The 14,526-nt window shown below is 43.4% G+C and overlaps 1 protein-coding gene across 1 annotated transcript in view; it reads right to left on the reverse strand.

Annotated features, from left to right (window-relative positions):
- ECT2L (epithelial cell transforming 2 like) overlaps positions 1-14,526 on the reverse strand; it is a 94,751-nt gene that overhangs the window by 64,657 nt on the left and 15,568 nt on the right. The window contains exons 5-9 of the mRNA XM_075338244.1: positions 12,236-12,369; positions 10,436-10,563; positions 5,925-6,063; positions 5,686-5,854; positions 111-239 (exon numbers count right to left, since the gene is read on the reverse strand). Of these exons, the coding sequence (XP_075194359.1) occupies positions 111-239; positions 5,686-5,854; positions 5,925-6,063; positions 10,436-10,563; positions 12,236-12,369 (699 nt within the window). The remainder of the gene's footprint in view (positions 1-110; positions 240-5,685; positions 5,855-5,924; positions 6,064-10,435; positions 10,564-12,235; positions 12,370-14,526) is intronic.

Below are 14,526 nucleotides of genomic sequence, written 5' to 3' on the forward strand. Positions count from 1 at the left end.
GTCATTGTGATAGTGTGAGGGCACATAATTCACAGAGGGCGGATTTCAATAATGAGAATTCTTTACAGTTTTAGTAATTATAATAAAAGACAGTATCAAATTTGTCATACCTGAAGCAGCCAGTGGAACAAACATGTCAATATGGCCACCATCTTTCTCGGCCTGCACGCAGCTCCCTAGTTTCTCCCAAAAGTCCCTAATGTCAGATCTTAGGACACTCTGTGAACTGATTCTGATACCTGGTAAAGAGAAATCACAAAGAAATGATTCATTAGTAATGTTTTATCACAAATGCATGCTGATCACTATAAGCCGTACATACATAAAAGACTGGCTACCAGTCTCTATACAATGTCCTTGTGCAGATCGAACACTTTAACCTTCTAAAGCCAAATTCATTACACTTCATAGATTGTGATTATATTGCATATGGTCGTGCACAGCATTGGTCAGATCAAAGGGAACTGAAGTAAAGATGAAATATCTGCAGTAAAAGTTGATCTCTGTGGTTCTAATCTGGTAAAACGTTTGGGCTACATATTTAAGGGAATCTGTCAGCAGGTTTTTGCTATGTAATCTGAGAGCAGCATGATGTAGGAGTCGAGACCCTGATTATAGTAATGTGTCACTCTGTTTTGCTGTTTCAATAGAATCAATGTTATATCAGCAGGAGATTAACACTTTAGGACAACTGGCCTCTGCAACCCTGGCTTCAGCACTGATTAGCAGCTCTCACTATACAACGTACAAAGAAAGTTGTGTTGTGGGCAAATTATACACAGCTCAACACCTGAGCTCAGCTAGATCTGCAGTAGAGAAAGCTGTGATTCTATCACCACTGCTAACTAAGTGATAAATCTTTGGAATCTGCCCCTACCTCATGCTTCTGTCAGATTACATAGCAAAACCCTGCTGACAGATTTCTTCTAATTTTCCGTTTTCCCTGGGCTAGTTGGGTGGAGACTTGCTGCTACAATGTCTACCATTCACAACACACACGTGGAATTCCTGCTCTTCTTTCCCTGGGGTAACACATATTGATAAGTAACCGCTTGGAGAACATTGTAGAGCAGCACTGGTCAGCATAGTACTGAATCCAGTATTGTAGTGTGATAACATATTTGCTACAAGCTTCAGCATGGTCTTACTGTCCCTCTGCCAGTGATCCTCTCCATAGGCTTTAATAAGACCTGTAACCTTATATCACGACTTAGATGACACCTTCTCATTCACCATAGTTCTGTAGGAGTTGCGTTTACCCCCACCCCTGTTCTATTATGCTATTCCCCTGTATTGTAAATGTCGTTGAAACATTATTATGCACTGCTGCTAGCAAAATGCTCTTTGATGTAGCAGTACCGAGACTGTGTAGCGGCTGGTGCCGCCTAGCTTTGAGGCCTGATAATATAAAGAGTATGTACTGTTTAATGTGATGGAAATATATTGACAATGTTTAGTACCCTGTATTAGCAAAACCAGGTTTCAGTAGGTGTAAACAGTGTTGTACACTTCCCGGTATGGAGGGGGTTTGTAGTTAGGAGGGCAGAACTGAGAGATAGCCAGTGGGTTGGTTAGAGAGACAGGCCTAGTGAGGACTCGGGTATCAACGAGGGTTCGTAGACTAAAGACGCAGCATGGACTAAGGGTTGGTCTGGGAATCCGGAGGTATCCTTGTAAGGTCTGGAGCCTACAGCTCACTCAGACGGGCTTAGAGTCAAGCAGAGAATTGGACAGTGTTAACCGACTATACTTACCTTATGGACTGGCGCTCTTATTCCACACTGTTTTCAGGATGTATTTTTTAACTCCATTCATCAATGAAGAAATGCTAATGGTTGTTGAAGCAAAAAAGCTGACAAAGCACTGAAGAAGATGCCGGAGCGTCTTTAGAGCCTTTCCAATTGCTTGTATAGTAGGCTCACATTAGTCTCCAGGCGATGAGGCGTATTCTCTTATGATTAAAGTATGTGATATTTGGTACCTGACAAGGGTGTCTTATGCTTTTGGTTAAGATAATAGACCCATGGTATTTTAAGGGCAACATTATTTAGCAATGGGAAATGCTATTTATTCTTTTGTTCTATGATGTAATCTTGTTATGTTATAATCTTCAACAAAACAAGGTAAAAAATTATGTCCTCTTTTTGCTGTATGCATTTTTTACGGACCCTTAGGGGTACTATGCTCATTGCGATATCGCTAGCATCGGCTAGCGATGCTGAGTGCCATAGTACCCGCCCCCGTCGCACATGCGATATCTTGTGATAGCTGCCGTAGCGAACATTATCGCTACGGCAGCTTCACACGCACTTACCTGCCCTGCGACGCCGCTCTAGCCGGCGACCCGCCTCCTTCCTAAGGGGGCGGGTCGTGCGGCGTCACAGCGACGTCACAAGGCAGGCGGACAATAGAAGCGGAGGGGCGGAGATGAGCGGGACGTAAACATCCCGCCCACCTTCTTCCTTCCGCATAGCCGGTGGAGGCAGGTAAGGAGATGTTCCTCGCTCCTGCGGCTTCACACACAGCGATGTGTGCTGCCGCAGGAACGACGAACAACATCGTATCTTCTATTGGTGCGACATTATGAAAATGACCGACGCTACACAGATTATCGATTTTCGATGCTTTTGCGATCGTTTATCGGCGCATCTAGGCTTTACACGTTGCGACATCATTACCGGCGCCGGATGTGCATCACTTTGATTTGACCCCGACGATATCGCAGTAGCGATGTCGCAACGTGCAAAGTACCCCTTAGACTTGTTATCTGTGCGCTGGAAAAAAAACGGACGGTCGATGTACACACCAGGGCTGTGGAGTCGGAGTCGTGGAGTCGGAGTCGGAGCTCCTTTTGGTGGAGTCGGAGTCAGAATAAAATGCACCAACTCCGACTCCTAAAATATATAATAAATTGGGGACAGTAGTGCAATGCAGAGTGTGCTGAATATTTTTTCATAGGAATTTGGGAAAGTTATGAAATGTCCTATAAATGGCTGTTCTATTCCTGATCTAAGGCTGCATTCACACACAGCGTTTTTTGAGGATACGTTTTTCAGCTGCAAAAGCAGATCAGCTTTTTAAAAAAACGCATCACCTGAAAAGTTATTGAGCTCATAAATAATGCTTTCAATAGCAAAAGCAGATTATAAAAAGGCCACAAACTGACATGTTCACTCTTTGTGAGGATCCTCACAAAACGATGTGTCTGAATGTCCTATCTTTTCACCCATTGCCTTTGCTGGATGCCCAGAGTCACTGCATTTCACTGAATTATTTTGCCATCAATGTTCAATATGTTTGTAACAAGAAAGAAATTGTTAGTAAGACACTGGCAGTAAAGATACTAAAGCTCATCACAGCGGCCAGTTTCTCCAGGCCTTAGTTGAAAAAGTTCTGCAAGATTACGAGCTCAAAAAAAAAACAGGTTCTTACTATTGTAAAGGACAATGCTTCACACATGATAAGTACAATTAAACTGATGAATGAGAGTAATGAACAACAGCTAGAAGAAAATTTAGGATTTAGTATGTTAGAGATGGAAGGCCACAGTGCTGTTCATGTAACTGAGAAACAAACAGATATTACAACAGAAGAACAGCAAAATACTTTAGAATTAGATGATCTTGTTGAAGCTGCTTCAAAACACTTTCATATTCATCACATGCGCTGTGTTGTGCACACGCTGCAGCTGGCAACAAGAGAGAGTCTGCAAGAGGGACCCCGGTTTCACACATCCGGCTTTTCGCCGGTTTGGCGGATGCGTCGCACTCCAGTACAGTGGCAGCGCGACAAACACCGGTCACATGCTGTCATGTGACCGAAGCATGTGACCCGGAAGTTGCGGCGCTGCCACTGTACTGTATTGTACTGTACTGGCGTGCGCCACATCCGCCAAACCGGCGAAAAGCCAGATGTGTGAAACTGGGCGGACATGCTGGAAATCTAATTGGAAAAGTGAGGAAGTTGGTTATTGCCGCCAGAGCCCCTAAAATTGATTCCATCTTGAAGAGACGTGCTGGGAAAGGGGCAATTGTTGATCAAGCCACTCGGTGAGGCAGCACTTATTTAATGACTGAGCAATTGCTTGAACTAAAATTGTTTCTTATAGATATTGTGAACCCTCAAGTAACATTAAATGAAGGTCAATGGACATAGGTGGCTGAATTGAAGGAATTGCTTAATCACCCATTTACCGTGACTAAAAAATTACAAGCTGAGCATTTAACTCCTGGCATTTTCATAAGGGAGTGGAAAAACTTGCTATTTTGCCTGTCCCAAAGAGGAGGTTTAATCGCAGATGGCATTTCTGCTTCAATGAAATGGAGAGATACACAGCTATTGGAAAATAAAATTCTTCTGGCAGCTGTTTATGTGGACCCAAGTCATCGTATACTGCTTGATGATCAACAGCTTACTTAAGGCAAAGAAGCTTTGAGTGAGGTAGCAGTTAGGATGAGTGGCTACAGGACTGCCAGGCGCAAGAGGACTTGGGGCCTGACAGTGCTACTGTTGCCATATCTTCATCCTCATCAGATGAGGAGCTTAACTTTGACAAGTATTTGGATGACATGGAGCAGGCAGAGCATTGCCGCAAGGAAAAAGATTTCACGCCGTCTCCTATAGCAGCAGATTGACCAGATTTCTGTAAAGTTTTTTACTTCCTCTCAAAGAAATAGAAAAATTCAACCATTCATCAAAACTGATGGAGGCAATTCTATTTCTTACAACAAATTCATAGACTGCACAAATGTTATTTAGTATGTTTTTGTTGAAAACTGTTTTTTGCCACTTACATAGTATACTACATAGTGTTTTTTATATATATATATATATATATATAATATATATATATATATATATATATATATATATATATATATATATATATATAAAACACTATATAAGAAACTATGTAATTGGCAAAAAAGTTTTCAACAAAAACATGCTAAATAATAACATTTAGTATAATGCTTATATTTAAGTGAAAAAGTTATTGTAGTGCAATTTGAACATCAGACATTTAATCATTTTTATGATACAATAATCAAGATATTTATATAGAACATAACATATTTATTGGAATACAACTTTAGAACACAAAAAACTAATAAATTGTAAATATGTAATACAATATTATATATATATATACACACATATACACACAAGCTATATATGTAATCTACTGTATATTACATAGTGTATTACATATTTACAATTTATTAGTTTTTTGTGTTCTAAAGTTGTATTCCAAGAAATATATTTTATGTTCTATCCAAATATCTTGATTATTGTATAATAAAAATTATTAAATGTCTGATGTTCACATACACATGTTCAGGTACTACAATAAATTTTTCACTTAACTATAAGCAATATATGTAGGAGTCGGAGTCGGAGTCGGAGTGAGAGAGAGAGAGAGAGAGAGAGAGTGAGAGTGAGAGTGAGAGTGAGAGTGAAAAAAAAAATAAAAATTCCAGGATCGTGCAGCCGGATTCCCGCGACCGGGTCGGACCCGGATCGGACGCTGAAGCCGCGCGGATCCGGATTTTTACAGTTCGTATCCGCTCAACACTAATTACTACCTTTAAAGCCCAAATAATTCACATCTCATCTATATTCCCTGACTAGTGCTACACGATGCCTTGACCTTCACCAGCATTATGACATTTCATAACCAGTTCTTACTCTGTAAGAAGTGTATTTGTTGGGAATCTCCATCTGCGATAATCCCAATGCTTTGTACTGTGCATCCATCCAGTGCTTTTTCCACAGTGAAGAGCAGACTTTCAGTCGTCGCCCCATAGAAGTCATACACTATAGGTATCACGCTGGGTTTCACACTATCTAAAAGGACCTGCAGGAACAAATGGAAATGAGATTTCTAGAATGTAAGATGAAGTAAGATACACGTTAAGCAGATATACCTCATACGCTGGTATATGGGATGATATCAGCACCATGTGAAGTAGTTTGGGGGGGCATGTAGCTCCATACTGATAACGGAGACTGCGATATTGTCGGTTGGTTGTGGCTGAATAGTAGTCAAATCCAGATACATTCTGCCTAAAAAAAGGAAAACTATGAAGTACACTTACATTTAACATGTGAGAGCTTCTAACAATACACAGTACCTTGCAAAATTATTCGGCTCCCTTGAATTTTTCAACCTTTTCCCACATTTCAGGCTTCAAACATAAAGATAAAAATTTTAATGTTATGGTGAAGAATCAACAATAAGTGGGACACAATTGTGAATTGTCTCCGGACCCGGGCGCTAGGAGCCACATTCAAATGAAGAAGGGGATTATTTACAGGGGATTAGATATAGCTCGTGACGCCACCCGTGGTGTACGGTAATTGCGAGTACCGCCGCTGCTGTTGGGAGTACCCGGGGTCATGAAGTGGGGCAGCCAGATGTCGTCACCCTCCACGGGTAGGGGTAGGCCCCGGGACTCTGGATGGTGGTGCGGGAATGCAGTGCAGGGGTCAGTCGGGTACTCACTCAGCAATGAAGCAGACGCTGACAACAGGGTAAACCAAGTCTCTGACTGCCGTTGTCTCCTGAAAGGAGCTCGTCCGGGTCCCGTCCCCTGCAGCACTGCCTGGTGGTCCATCACCTGCTTCCTGTCACAAAAATTTAGATTGTCCGTTGTGGCCCGGTAGCTTGGAGCTTTCAGAGCCCCGCTCCCCACTATGGCTAAGTGAAGGAACCTGCTCTCAGGAGCTCACGCTTGCGATTTCAGTGGGCCGCTTACTAGGAAAGCCCTATCCCCCTCGTTGCACTAGTGCCCCCGATCTCTGAGCTTCGTGGGAACAGTCCATAAGGCCCTGTCCTCCACAGGTTAATTGCCTGGTCGCCTGAAGCTTCTCCCAAACCTAGCATCCATGTACCCCAACGTGCCTTCGGTCCCGGACCAGTGATAGGACCAGGCTGCTGACCGTCCTCCTTGACGAGTTCTAGGCACCTAGCCTCAATCCCCTGTGACCAAGGGTCCGACTCCTCTAGATCCAGACCACCGTCTGCGACCTAGTCTGCTACTCCCCTGGGAGTGTACCGCCCCCCGTGCTAGCGGCCGAGCCACTCGGATCCAGAGCCGCGGTGGCTCGAGGGGTTTCCGGCCCGGGTGGTTCACGCGTACACTCGAATTAAAAGAGAGGGGGACAAGTGTGTACAGGGGATGTGTAAGTTCGTGAAGCCACCCACGGTGCGTGGTAATGTAGGAGACCACTGCTGCTGTTGGGGAGCCCGGTGGCGATGGTGTAGCAGCAGGATGTTTAACCCCTCCGTGGGTAGGGGGTTTGTGCCCCGAGGCCCGTTGGGTGTGGGTGATTGGGGTGCCATTGATAGAGGAAAAGGGGCTTTTCAGCGCACTCACGCAGTCCAGGAATAACAACACCGACAGCTTGTAAACCAGAATTCTGAGCACCACTGCAGCATGGAGGGAGCACGCTTGGATCTGTGTCTTTGGTGTTGCTGTTCGCCTGTGGCCTTTTCCGTGGCACCTTCTCACTAGTTGGACCCTCAAGTTTGAAACTTTTCGGGTCCCGCTCACCCGTATGGCTAACGGAGTGAGCTTGCTCTCAGGGTTCACGCGTAGGATTTCATTGGACTGTAATTTGGGAAAATCCTATCCCATCGGTGCGCTTGTAGCCCGATTTTGGAGCGAGTTGGGAATGAATCTTGAAGTATTCACCCTCGTCGGGTAATTATCGGGACGCGTGAAGCTACTTCCCGCCCTAGGGTCCACATACCCCGTCGTGCTCTGGCCCCTGCCCGGTGATGGCTTAAGGCCGCTGGCCGCCCTCCTCGGCAGTCCGTGCCCCTAGACGTGATCCCCTGCGACCGGGGTTCCAGCTCCTACCGGCCCAGACCAACGTCTGCCATCTATTAAACTTCAGGAGCCCTGCTCCGGACCGGTGACCTTTCCCTCTCAGAGAGTCACCGTCCACCTCCTACTCCTTTCACTCCTGTTTCACTTCTCTGTCACTTTCTCAACCAACCCCTCATGTGGGCGGCCCTATTCCTTTCAGGCCCCCCAATGGTGTGACTGGTGGGTTTGGTGCAAAGTGTTCCTAAGATTTCGACTGGCTAAGCTGTTAGCAACACCAAAAGACCAGGATCCGTAACCAAGGAGGAGTGGATACTGTGCAGAAGGGCAGATTGCACAATACCCTGCGACGACCTGATAGGCCAGGGTGTCACAGGAGCTACAACTCTCAGCTTCCTCAGAGCTCCTCACAGCTCGAGGACTACCACTCAACTAACTTGACACCTCCCACCTCCCTGTCTGACCCCTAGGTGGACGGCCTTATTCCTGCTTAAGCAGCCCACTGGTGTGCCTGACAGGTGTAGTGCAAAGTGTATCTAGGATTTGTGAATGCTGGTGGAGGCAGTACTGCAGGATGGAGACCCAGAACAATGGGGGTTTGAGCCCTACACGGGGAGGGCAGATTGTGCAGAACCTTGTGACGACCCGAATAGTCCAGGGCGTCACAACTGCATGACATGAATTCACGATATGCAGCTATTGCGCATCACGGTGGGTGTAATTTTGGACTAATGCAATAGCAAGACCCAGCATCTCTGATCTCACAATTAGGCTCCTATGCGCATCAGTCTAATGTGTAAGGGAGCCCTGGACAATATATATAGTATGCAGGAAACATTGATCTAGTATATCTGATTTCAGACTCCTGATCATACTTCCGGAGATAAGCTGTCACCACACCTGGTAGGAGCTTTTTCATAGAGCATACAGGAGCAGTTGGCTAAACCAGCGCTCCTGTGTATGGGAGAGATGGCCAAAATGACCAGCAGCTGAACCATCATTTGGCCGACAGCCATGTACCGTAATGTGTATGGTGGGCATCATGAAAAAAAAAATATTTTCTTATCCTATGTTCCATTCTATTCTTTCCTCTTTCTCATCTCAGTCCCACATTTTACTGTCATTATTGGTTCCAAATTTCAAATTCTTTGTTAAACTGCACAACTCCTCTCACCGTTTCATACAGGGGTTTTTTTTTTATGAAAGACATGACAAGTCATTCAACATTGTATCCATAGAAAATGAGGTGGGAAATTAATTCTATTTAAATACTGTTGGCTACTTTTGTAAAGAAGTGTAATTTATGCCACTTAAAGGGCACCTGTCCTTTCATGGAGAACCTGTAGAGAATCAATCTTGTTTTCATCATTCTCCAGAAACAACTTCAACATCTTTTAGCGCAAATAAAAGGTTATATCAATGAACCCCTGATTCTCATTTTCTTTAACTTTTCAACCTTTCTTTTTAAGTGGGCAATTGTTTATCAGTATTCTGCCAACACTTTAGGAGATGAAAAATGCTTCATTCTCCACTCAGCAGGCATTACACACATTCGTTAAATTCACTAAAGGGTTTCTCAGAGAATTAGCTAAAATGACGTCCCTCATATAATTCAAACTACAGCTTGTCCCAGTCACATATCAGTATGAGATGCAAACTGAAGACATACAGCTCCCAAAACCTGTGTATCAACTGACAAGAGCTGTATCACACATACCTCAGTTGGCCAGGAGCAGGGCTGTGATATGTGAAGAAATATGTTTATTCCTTGCTGAGCACAACATTGCTATCTCCAGCTTCATCCTTATCAATGTTTGTTTTCTAGCTGGATGCAGTCATCAGTTCCCATGCACTGCTATAAAATTGATAGACTGATAGTAGAGAAGGAGAATAAAGCTAAATATCTCCTCGCTGAGCACAATACCAGTTAAGACATATTCCGTCACATATAACAGCCCTGCTCTTGGTCAATGACCGAGATATGTGTGATACAACTCTTGTCAGTTGAAATACAGGTCTCAAGAGCTGTATGTCTTCAGTCTGCAACACATCCTGACAAGTGACTAGGACAGGGTGTAGGTTAACTTATATTAGGGATGACATTTTATCTCATTCTTGGAGAATCTCTTTAAGACTGGCATTCCGTATGTCAGTCTTAATGATGGGCATACAGTAATAAGATGTGCCTAATTCATCAAGAGGCGCATGCTACTTAAGGAATTCAGAGCAGCATATTACTGGCGTTTGCCTTGATAGTTATGTTCTGCCAGTAGGAGACTGGAGTAACATTTTGGCATAAGGTACACCACAACTTTTAATTAATTTGTCGGGTGAGTGTTACAATGGCCCTTCCGGAACCAGCCCCTTACTCTCCCCAGTTCCACCCATTTTGGCTAAGCTGTCGAAAACTCCAAAAGTCACATCATTTTTGTGCAACTTTGTATTGTACCAAAGTTTAAGATTTGAACAAAAGTGTTTTATGCCATCATTTCGGCACAAACATCTTCATTAATCGGGCCATAGTGTTGGCCTTTTAGAGTAATTTTTATAAAAGTGCAGAGACCATTTAACCTACCCAAAGCCTCTAAGAATCTAGACATATATACCTTTTAGGTAGTGAGTTTATGGACTGCTCTACAAGTTTCTTTTCCCGAGATAATGTGAAACTGGGAGTAATTGTTTCTTCTTCATTAATCCGACTTGTAAGAGCATTTTCAGACCTTTTGTCCTGACCCTAAAATATGTACATAGATATAAAACGCAGAAATGTACCAATTAATATATTTAATCTGTTTAACATATATGTAAACAAATAACAGAATTTATAAAATTAAAGTCCATCTTGAAATGTTTTTGTTTTTTTTCTGAAGAAGTCTAACAATTCTATGCTGATTAATGGCTTAAAATAGAGCTTCATAGAGCTTAAAGGGTACTCTGGGGAGAATAAAAAAAAATTAAAAAAAAGTATTCTACCGACCCTACTTTCATAAACTATAACTATGAAATGCACAATGCTGTGCCCCACCATCCCACTACCTGTAATTCAGTGTGATGCTCCTTTCTGGTCCTCCTCCCCTCTGGGACATTACATAACACATCAAGGGATGTGTGGCCCTCTCTTTTCTGTTAAGGCCCCGTCACACTAAGCAACATCGCTAGCAACATCGCTGCTAACGAACAACTTTTGTGACGTTGCTAGCGATGTTGCTGTGTGTGACATCCAGCAACAACCTGGCCCCTGCTGTGAGGTCGTTGGTTGTTGCTGAATGTCCTGGGCCATTTTTTAGTTGTTGCTGTCCCGCTGTGAAGCACAGATCGCTGTGTGTGACAGCGAGACAGCAACAACTAAATGTGCAGGCAGCAGGAGCCGGCTTCTGCGGAGGCTGGTAACCAATGTAAACATCGGGTAACCAAGAAGCCCTGTCCTTGGTTACCCGATATTTACCTTTGTTACCAGCCTCCGCCGCTCTCACTGCCTGTGCTGCCGGCTCCTGCTCTGTGCACATGTAGCTGCAGCACACATCGGGTTAATTAACCCGATGTGTGCTGTAACTAGGAGAGCAAGGAGCCAGCGCTAAGCATTGTGCGCTGCTCCCTGCTCTGTGCACATGTAGCTGCAGCACACATCAGGTTAATTAACCCGATATGTGCTGTAACTAGGAGAGCAGGAAGCCAGCGCTAAGCATTGTGCGCTGCTCCCTGCTCTGTGCACATTTAGCTGCAGCACACATCGGGTAATTAACCCGATGTGTGCTGTAACTAGGAGAGCAGGGAGCCAGCGCTCAGTGTGCGCTGCTCCCTGCTCTCTGCACGTGTAGCTCCGTGCGGTGGTAACCAAGGTAAATATCGGGTTGGTTACCCGATATTTACCTTAGTTACCAAGCGCAGCATCTTCCACGCGGCGCTGGGGGCTTGTCAGTGGTTGCTGGTGAGCTCACCAGCAACTTGTGTAGCGATGCTCCAGCGATCCCTGCCAGGTCAGGTTGCTGGTGGGATCGCTGGAGCGTCGCAGTGTGACATCTCACCAGCAACCTCCTAGCAACTTACCAGCGATCCCTATCGTTGTTGGGATCGCTGGTAAGTTGCTTGGTGTGACGGTACCTTTAGTAACAGTCAGCCCCCTGATAATAGCTGCTTTTGTTCTGTCCGAGAACAGGGGGAGTGACGGGGGGTGAAGCCATGTTCCCTGTTCTTGGTCTGCAGGGAACAGGTATTATCAGGGTGCTAGCTGTTACTAACAGCATGCAGCATGCCAAGCTGACAACAAGCAGAGATTTAAGTAGGGAAGATTTGAACTACAACATATATTAGAAAGTTACATAATATATCGTGTAGTAATTACATTTGGTTCACACATACAATAATAGCTCATTTATGAACACAGTAGCAGAACAATTTTCTCTGACCTTGATGAACCAGAGCTCAGCCTGTAAAGCCTCCCGGTCAGTCATACTCATTGATGGACTTAGTGATAAACCGGATTTTATTGCTGATTTCCATGCTCCGCTCATCCATGGTGGTCTAGTTTTAAAAAGCTCTCCTAAAAAAAACCCAAGATGTTTCATAGCATCAATGAGACAAAACATCATAACAAATGTTAGGACTGATACAATATCTAAAAGATCTAAAGTTTATCTTTATTTAGAGCTTTGGATTCTCCATGTCTTTGGTTGTAAAGAGGATAGTGTAATTAATGAATTGTAAATCTACAGAAAGCTGGGATATATTGCAAGATTGTGTTTTAGGGGTCTCGTGAAGGTTTATTAAAAAAACCCTTGGTTTAAGGGATTGTCCGGTCTATGTTCAATCTATTTTTATTAAAAAACAAACAAATCTACAGTAATTGTAAAATATCACATTGCAGTACTTATACAGCAAAACTGACTGACAGTCTAATCATAATTAAATGATTGTTACATCAGAAATATAAGCCTATAAAGTCTTTCTAAATATAGAAAATAATGTAAGTGCACAAAACCACCAAGCAACCATATCATTCCAAAAAGAAAAAGGAGACCCCATATGGGGAACTTCTTAAAAAAAAAAAAAAAAAAAATAAGTATAAGGAAAGATGTAGGGGAAAGAAGAAAGGAGAGGGAAGGGTGAGGAAGGGGCTAGCATCCTACATAAATATTCATTTATACATCAGAACCAATCCAGGTCCTCAAAATAATCTATGAAAATCTGACAAATCCTGAGACAGAATCCAATTACTCAAAGTCTTCAAATATCTGTCTAAGGTACCAGTATTTTCCGCATAAGTTCCTCCGTACTACGAATCTTAACCATCTCATTATACCAGTCCACTGTAGTAGGAATCTGTGTTGATTTCCAATATTTCGAGATCACTGTATGAGCAGCTGTTAAACAAAGGTGAAGAATAGCTTTCTTTTGATTCCCTATTGACGAAGGGCCAAATTACTTTCTCTGTTCAAACCATGGTATATTAAAGATAATCACATGACCCGGTGGAGAATCTTGTAAAAACAGTTTCTCAAAGAATGTGGGGTCACACAGAGACAAACTATCATATTTCTGAGATCGAAATCAGTGAAAGTGTAAATATTCAAACTACATTAGTTCTCTGGATGGGGACCACACCGTAAAGAAATAAATGAGGGTAGCACACCATTTTGTAGAACCTGGAACAAACAGGCGTCCTCCAGCATAGAAAAGACCTACGCAAGAATCCAGGTTGAAAAGAGAAATTGTAAAAAAGTGGTGTGAGAGATCTAATTGTCCTATAAGGGAACAATCTACCTCTGAGTGAGTACCAGATTTGAAGTGTCTCTTTGGTTAGAGAAGAGATGATGTTTCAGTAAAATAGGCAAGTCCTCCTGTTCCAGACTAACTCATTGTTAATTTTCTTCATGAAAATGCAAATCTAGCAATCTTAACTAGAATAGCAGCATGAAAGTAGTCGTTGAGGCCAATAAGACTTGCTCCACCCAAAGATTTAGGCCATGTCAAAGTTTGCATGTTTATCCTAGGTCTCATCTTACCCCAGACAATTTAACCAAAGCAGATCGTAACTAAGGATAAAAACTATCAGGAAGGAAAATGGATACAGTTCAAAAAACATATAGGCAGCGAGGCAGGATGGCCATTTTGATAGTGTTCATCCTTCCAAACCAAGACATTTTCAACTTACTAAAAGTCGTGAGATCTTTAAAGGGATGCTTTAACAGAGACTGATAATTGAGTTCAACCAAACTAGAGGAATCAGGAGTAGTGATGGGTGGACTTGCAGATAACCAGGACCGGTGGATCTAACCAGGCTAAATAAAATCCTGTTTCTGGCACGGGATTGGTCCCGGTTATCTGGCTGGATGCCGGTCCCCATATAAGTCAATGGGGACCAAAATCCAGCTATTGAAAATGGTGGTAGAAGGGATAGGGATATAGGACAAGTGCTTCATACTTACCAAGGTTCTGGTGCGGCTGTAACTGCTTCCCGGCCGCTCATTCACTTCTGGGGCTCCTTATTATTGCTATCCATATGCACTGCTTTCCCCACTCACTAGTCGTTCTGGCGTCTGTGATTGGTTGCAGGCAGACACACCCCCAGCCTATGTGACAGTCTCTGACTGCAACCAATCACAGGCACTGTGCACTGTCTGCAGGTTACTACCGTGTTTTTCCAAAAATAAGACCTCCCCCAAAAATAAGCCCTAGCAGGGATTTTCAGCATTTTCGG

Source organism: Anomaloglossus baeobatrachus, chromosome 3 (assembly GCF_048569485.1).
Source record: "Anomaloglossus baeobatrachus isolate aAnoBae1 chromosome 3, aAnoBae1.hap1, whole genome shotgun sequence".
In the NCBI taxonomy this organism is placed as follows: Eukaryota; Metazoa; Chordata; class Amphibia; order Anura; family Aromobatidae; genus Anomaloglossus; species Anomaloglossus baeobatrachus.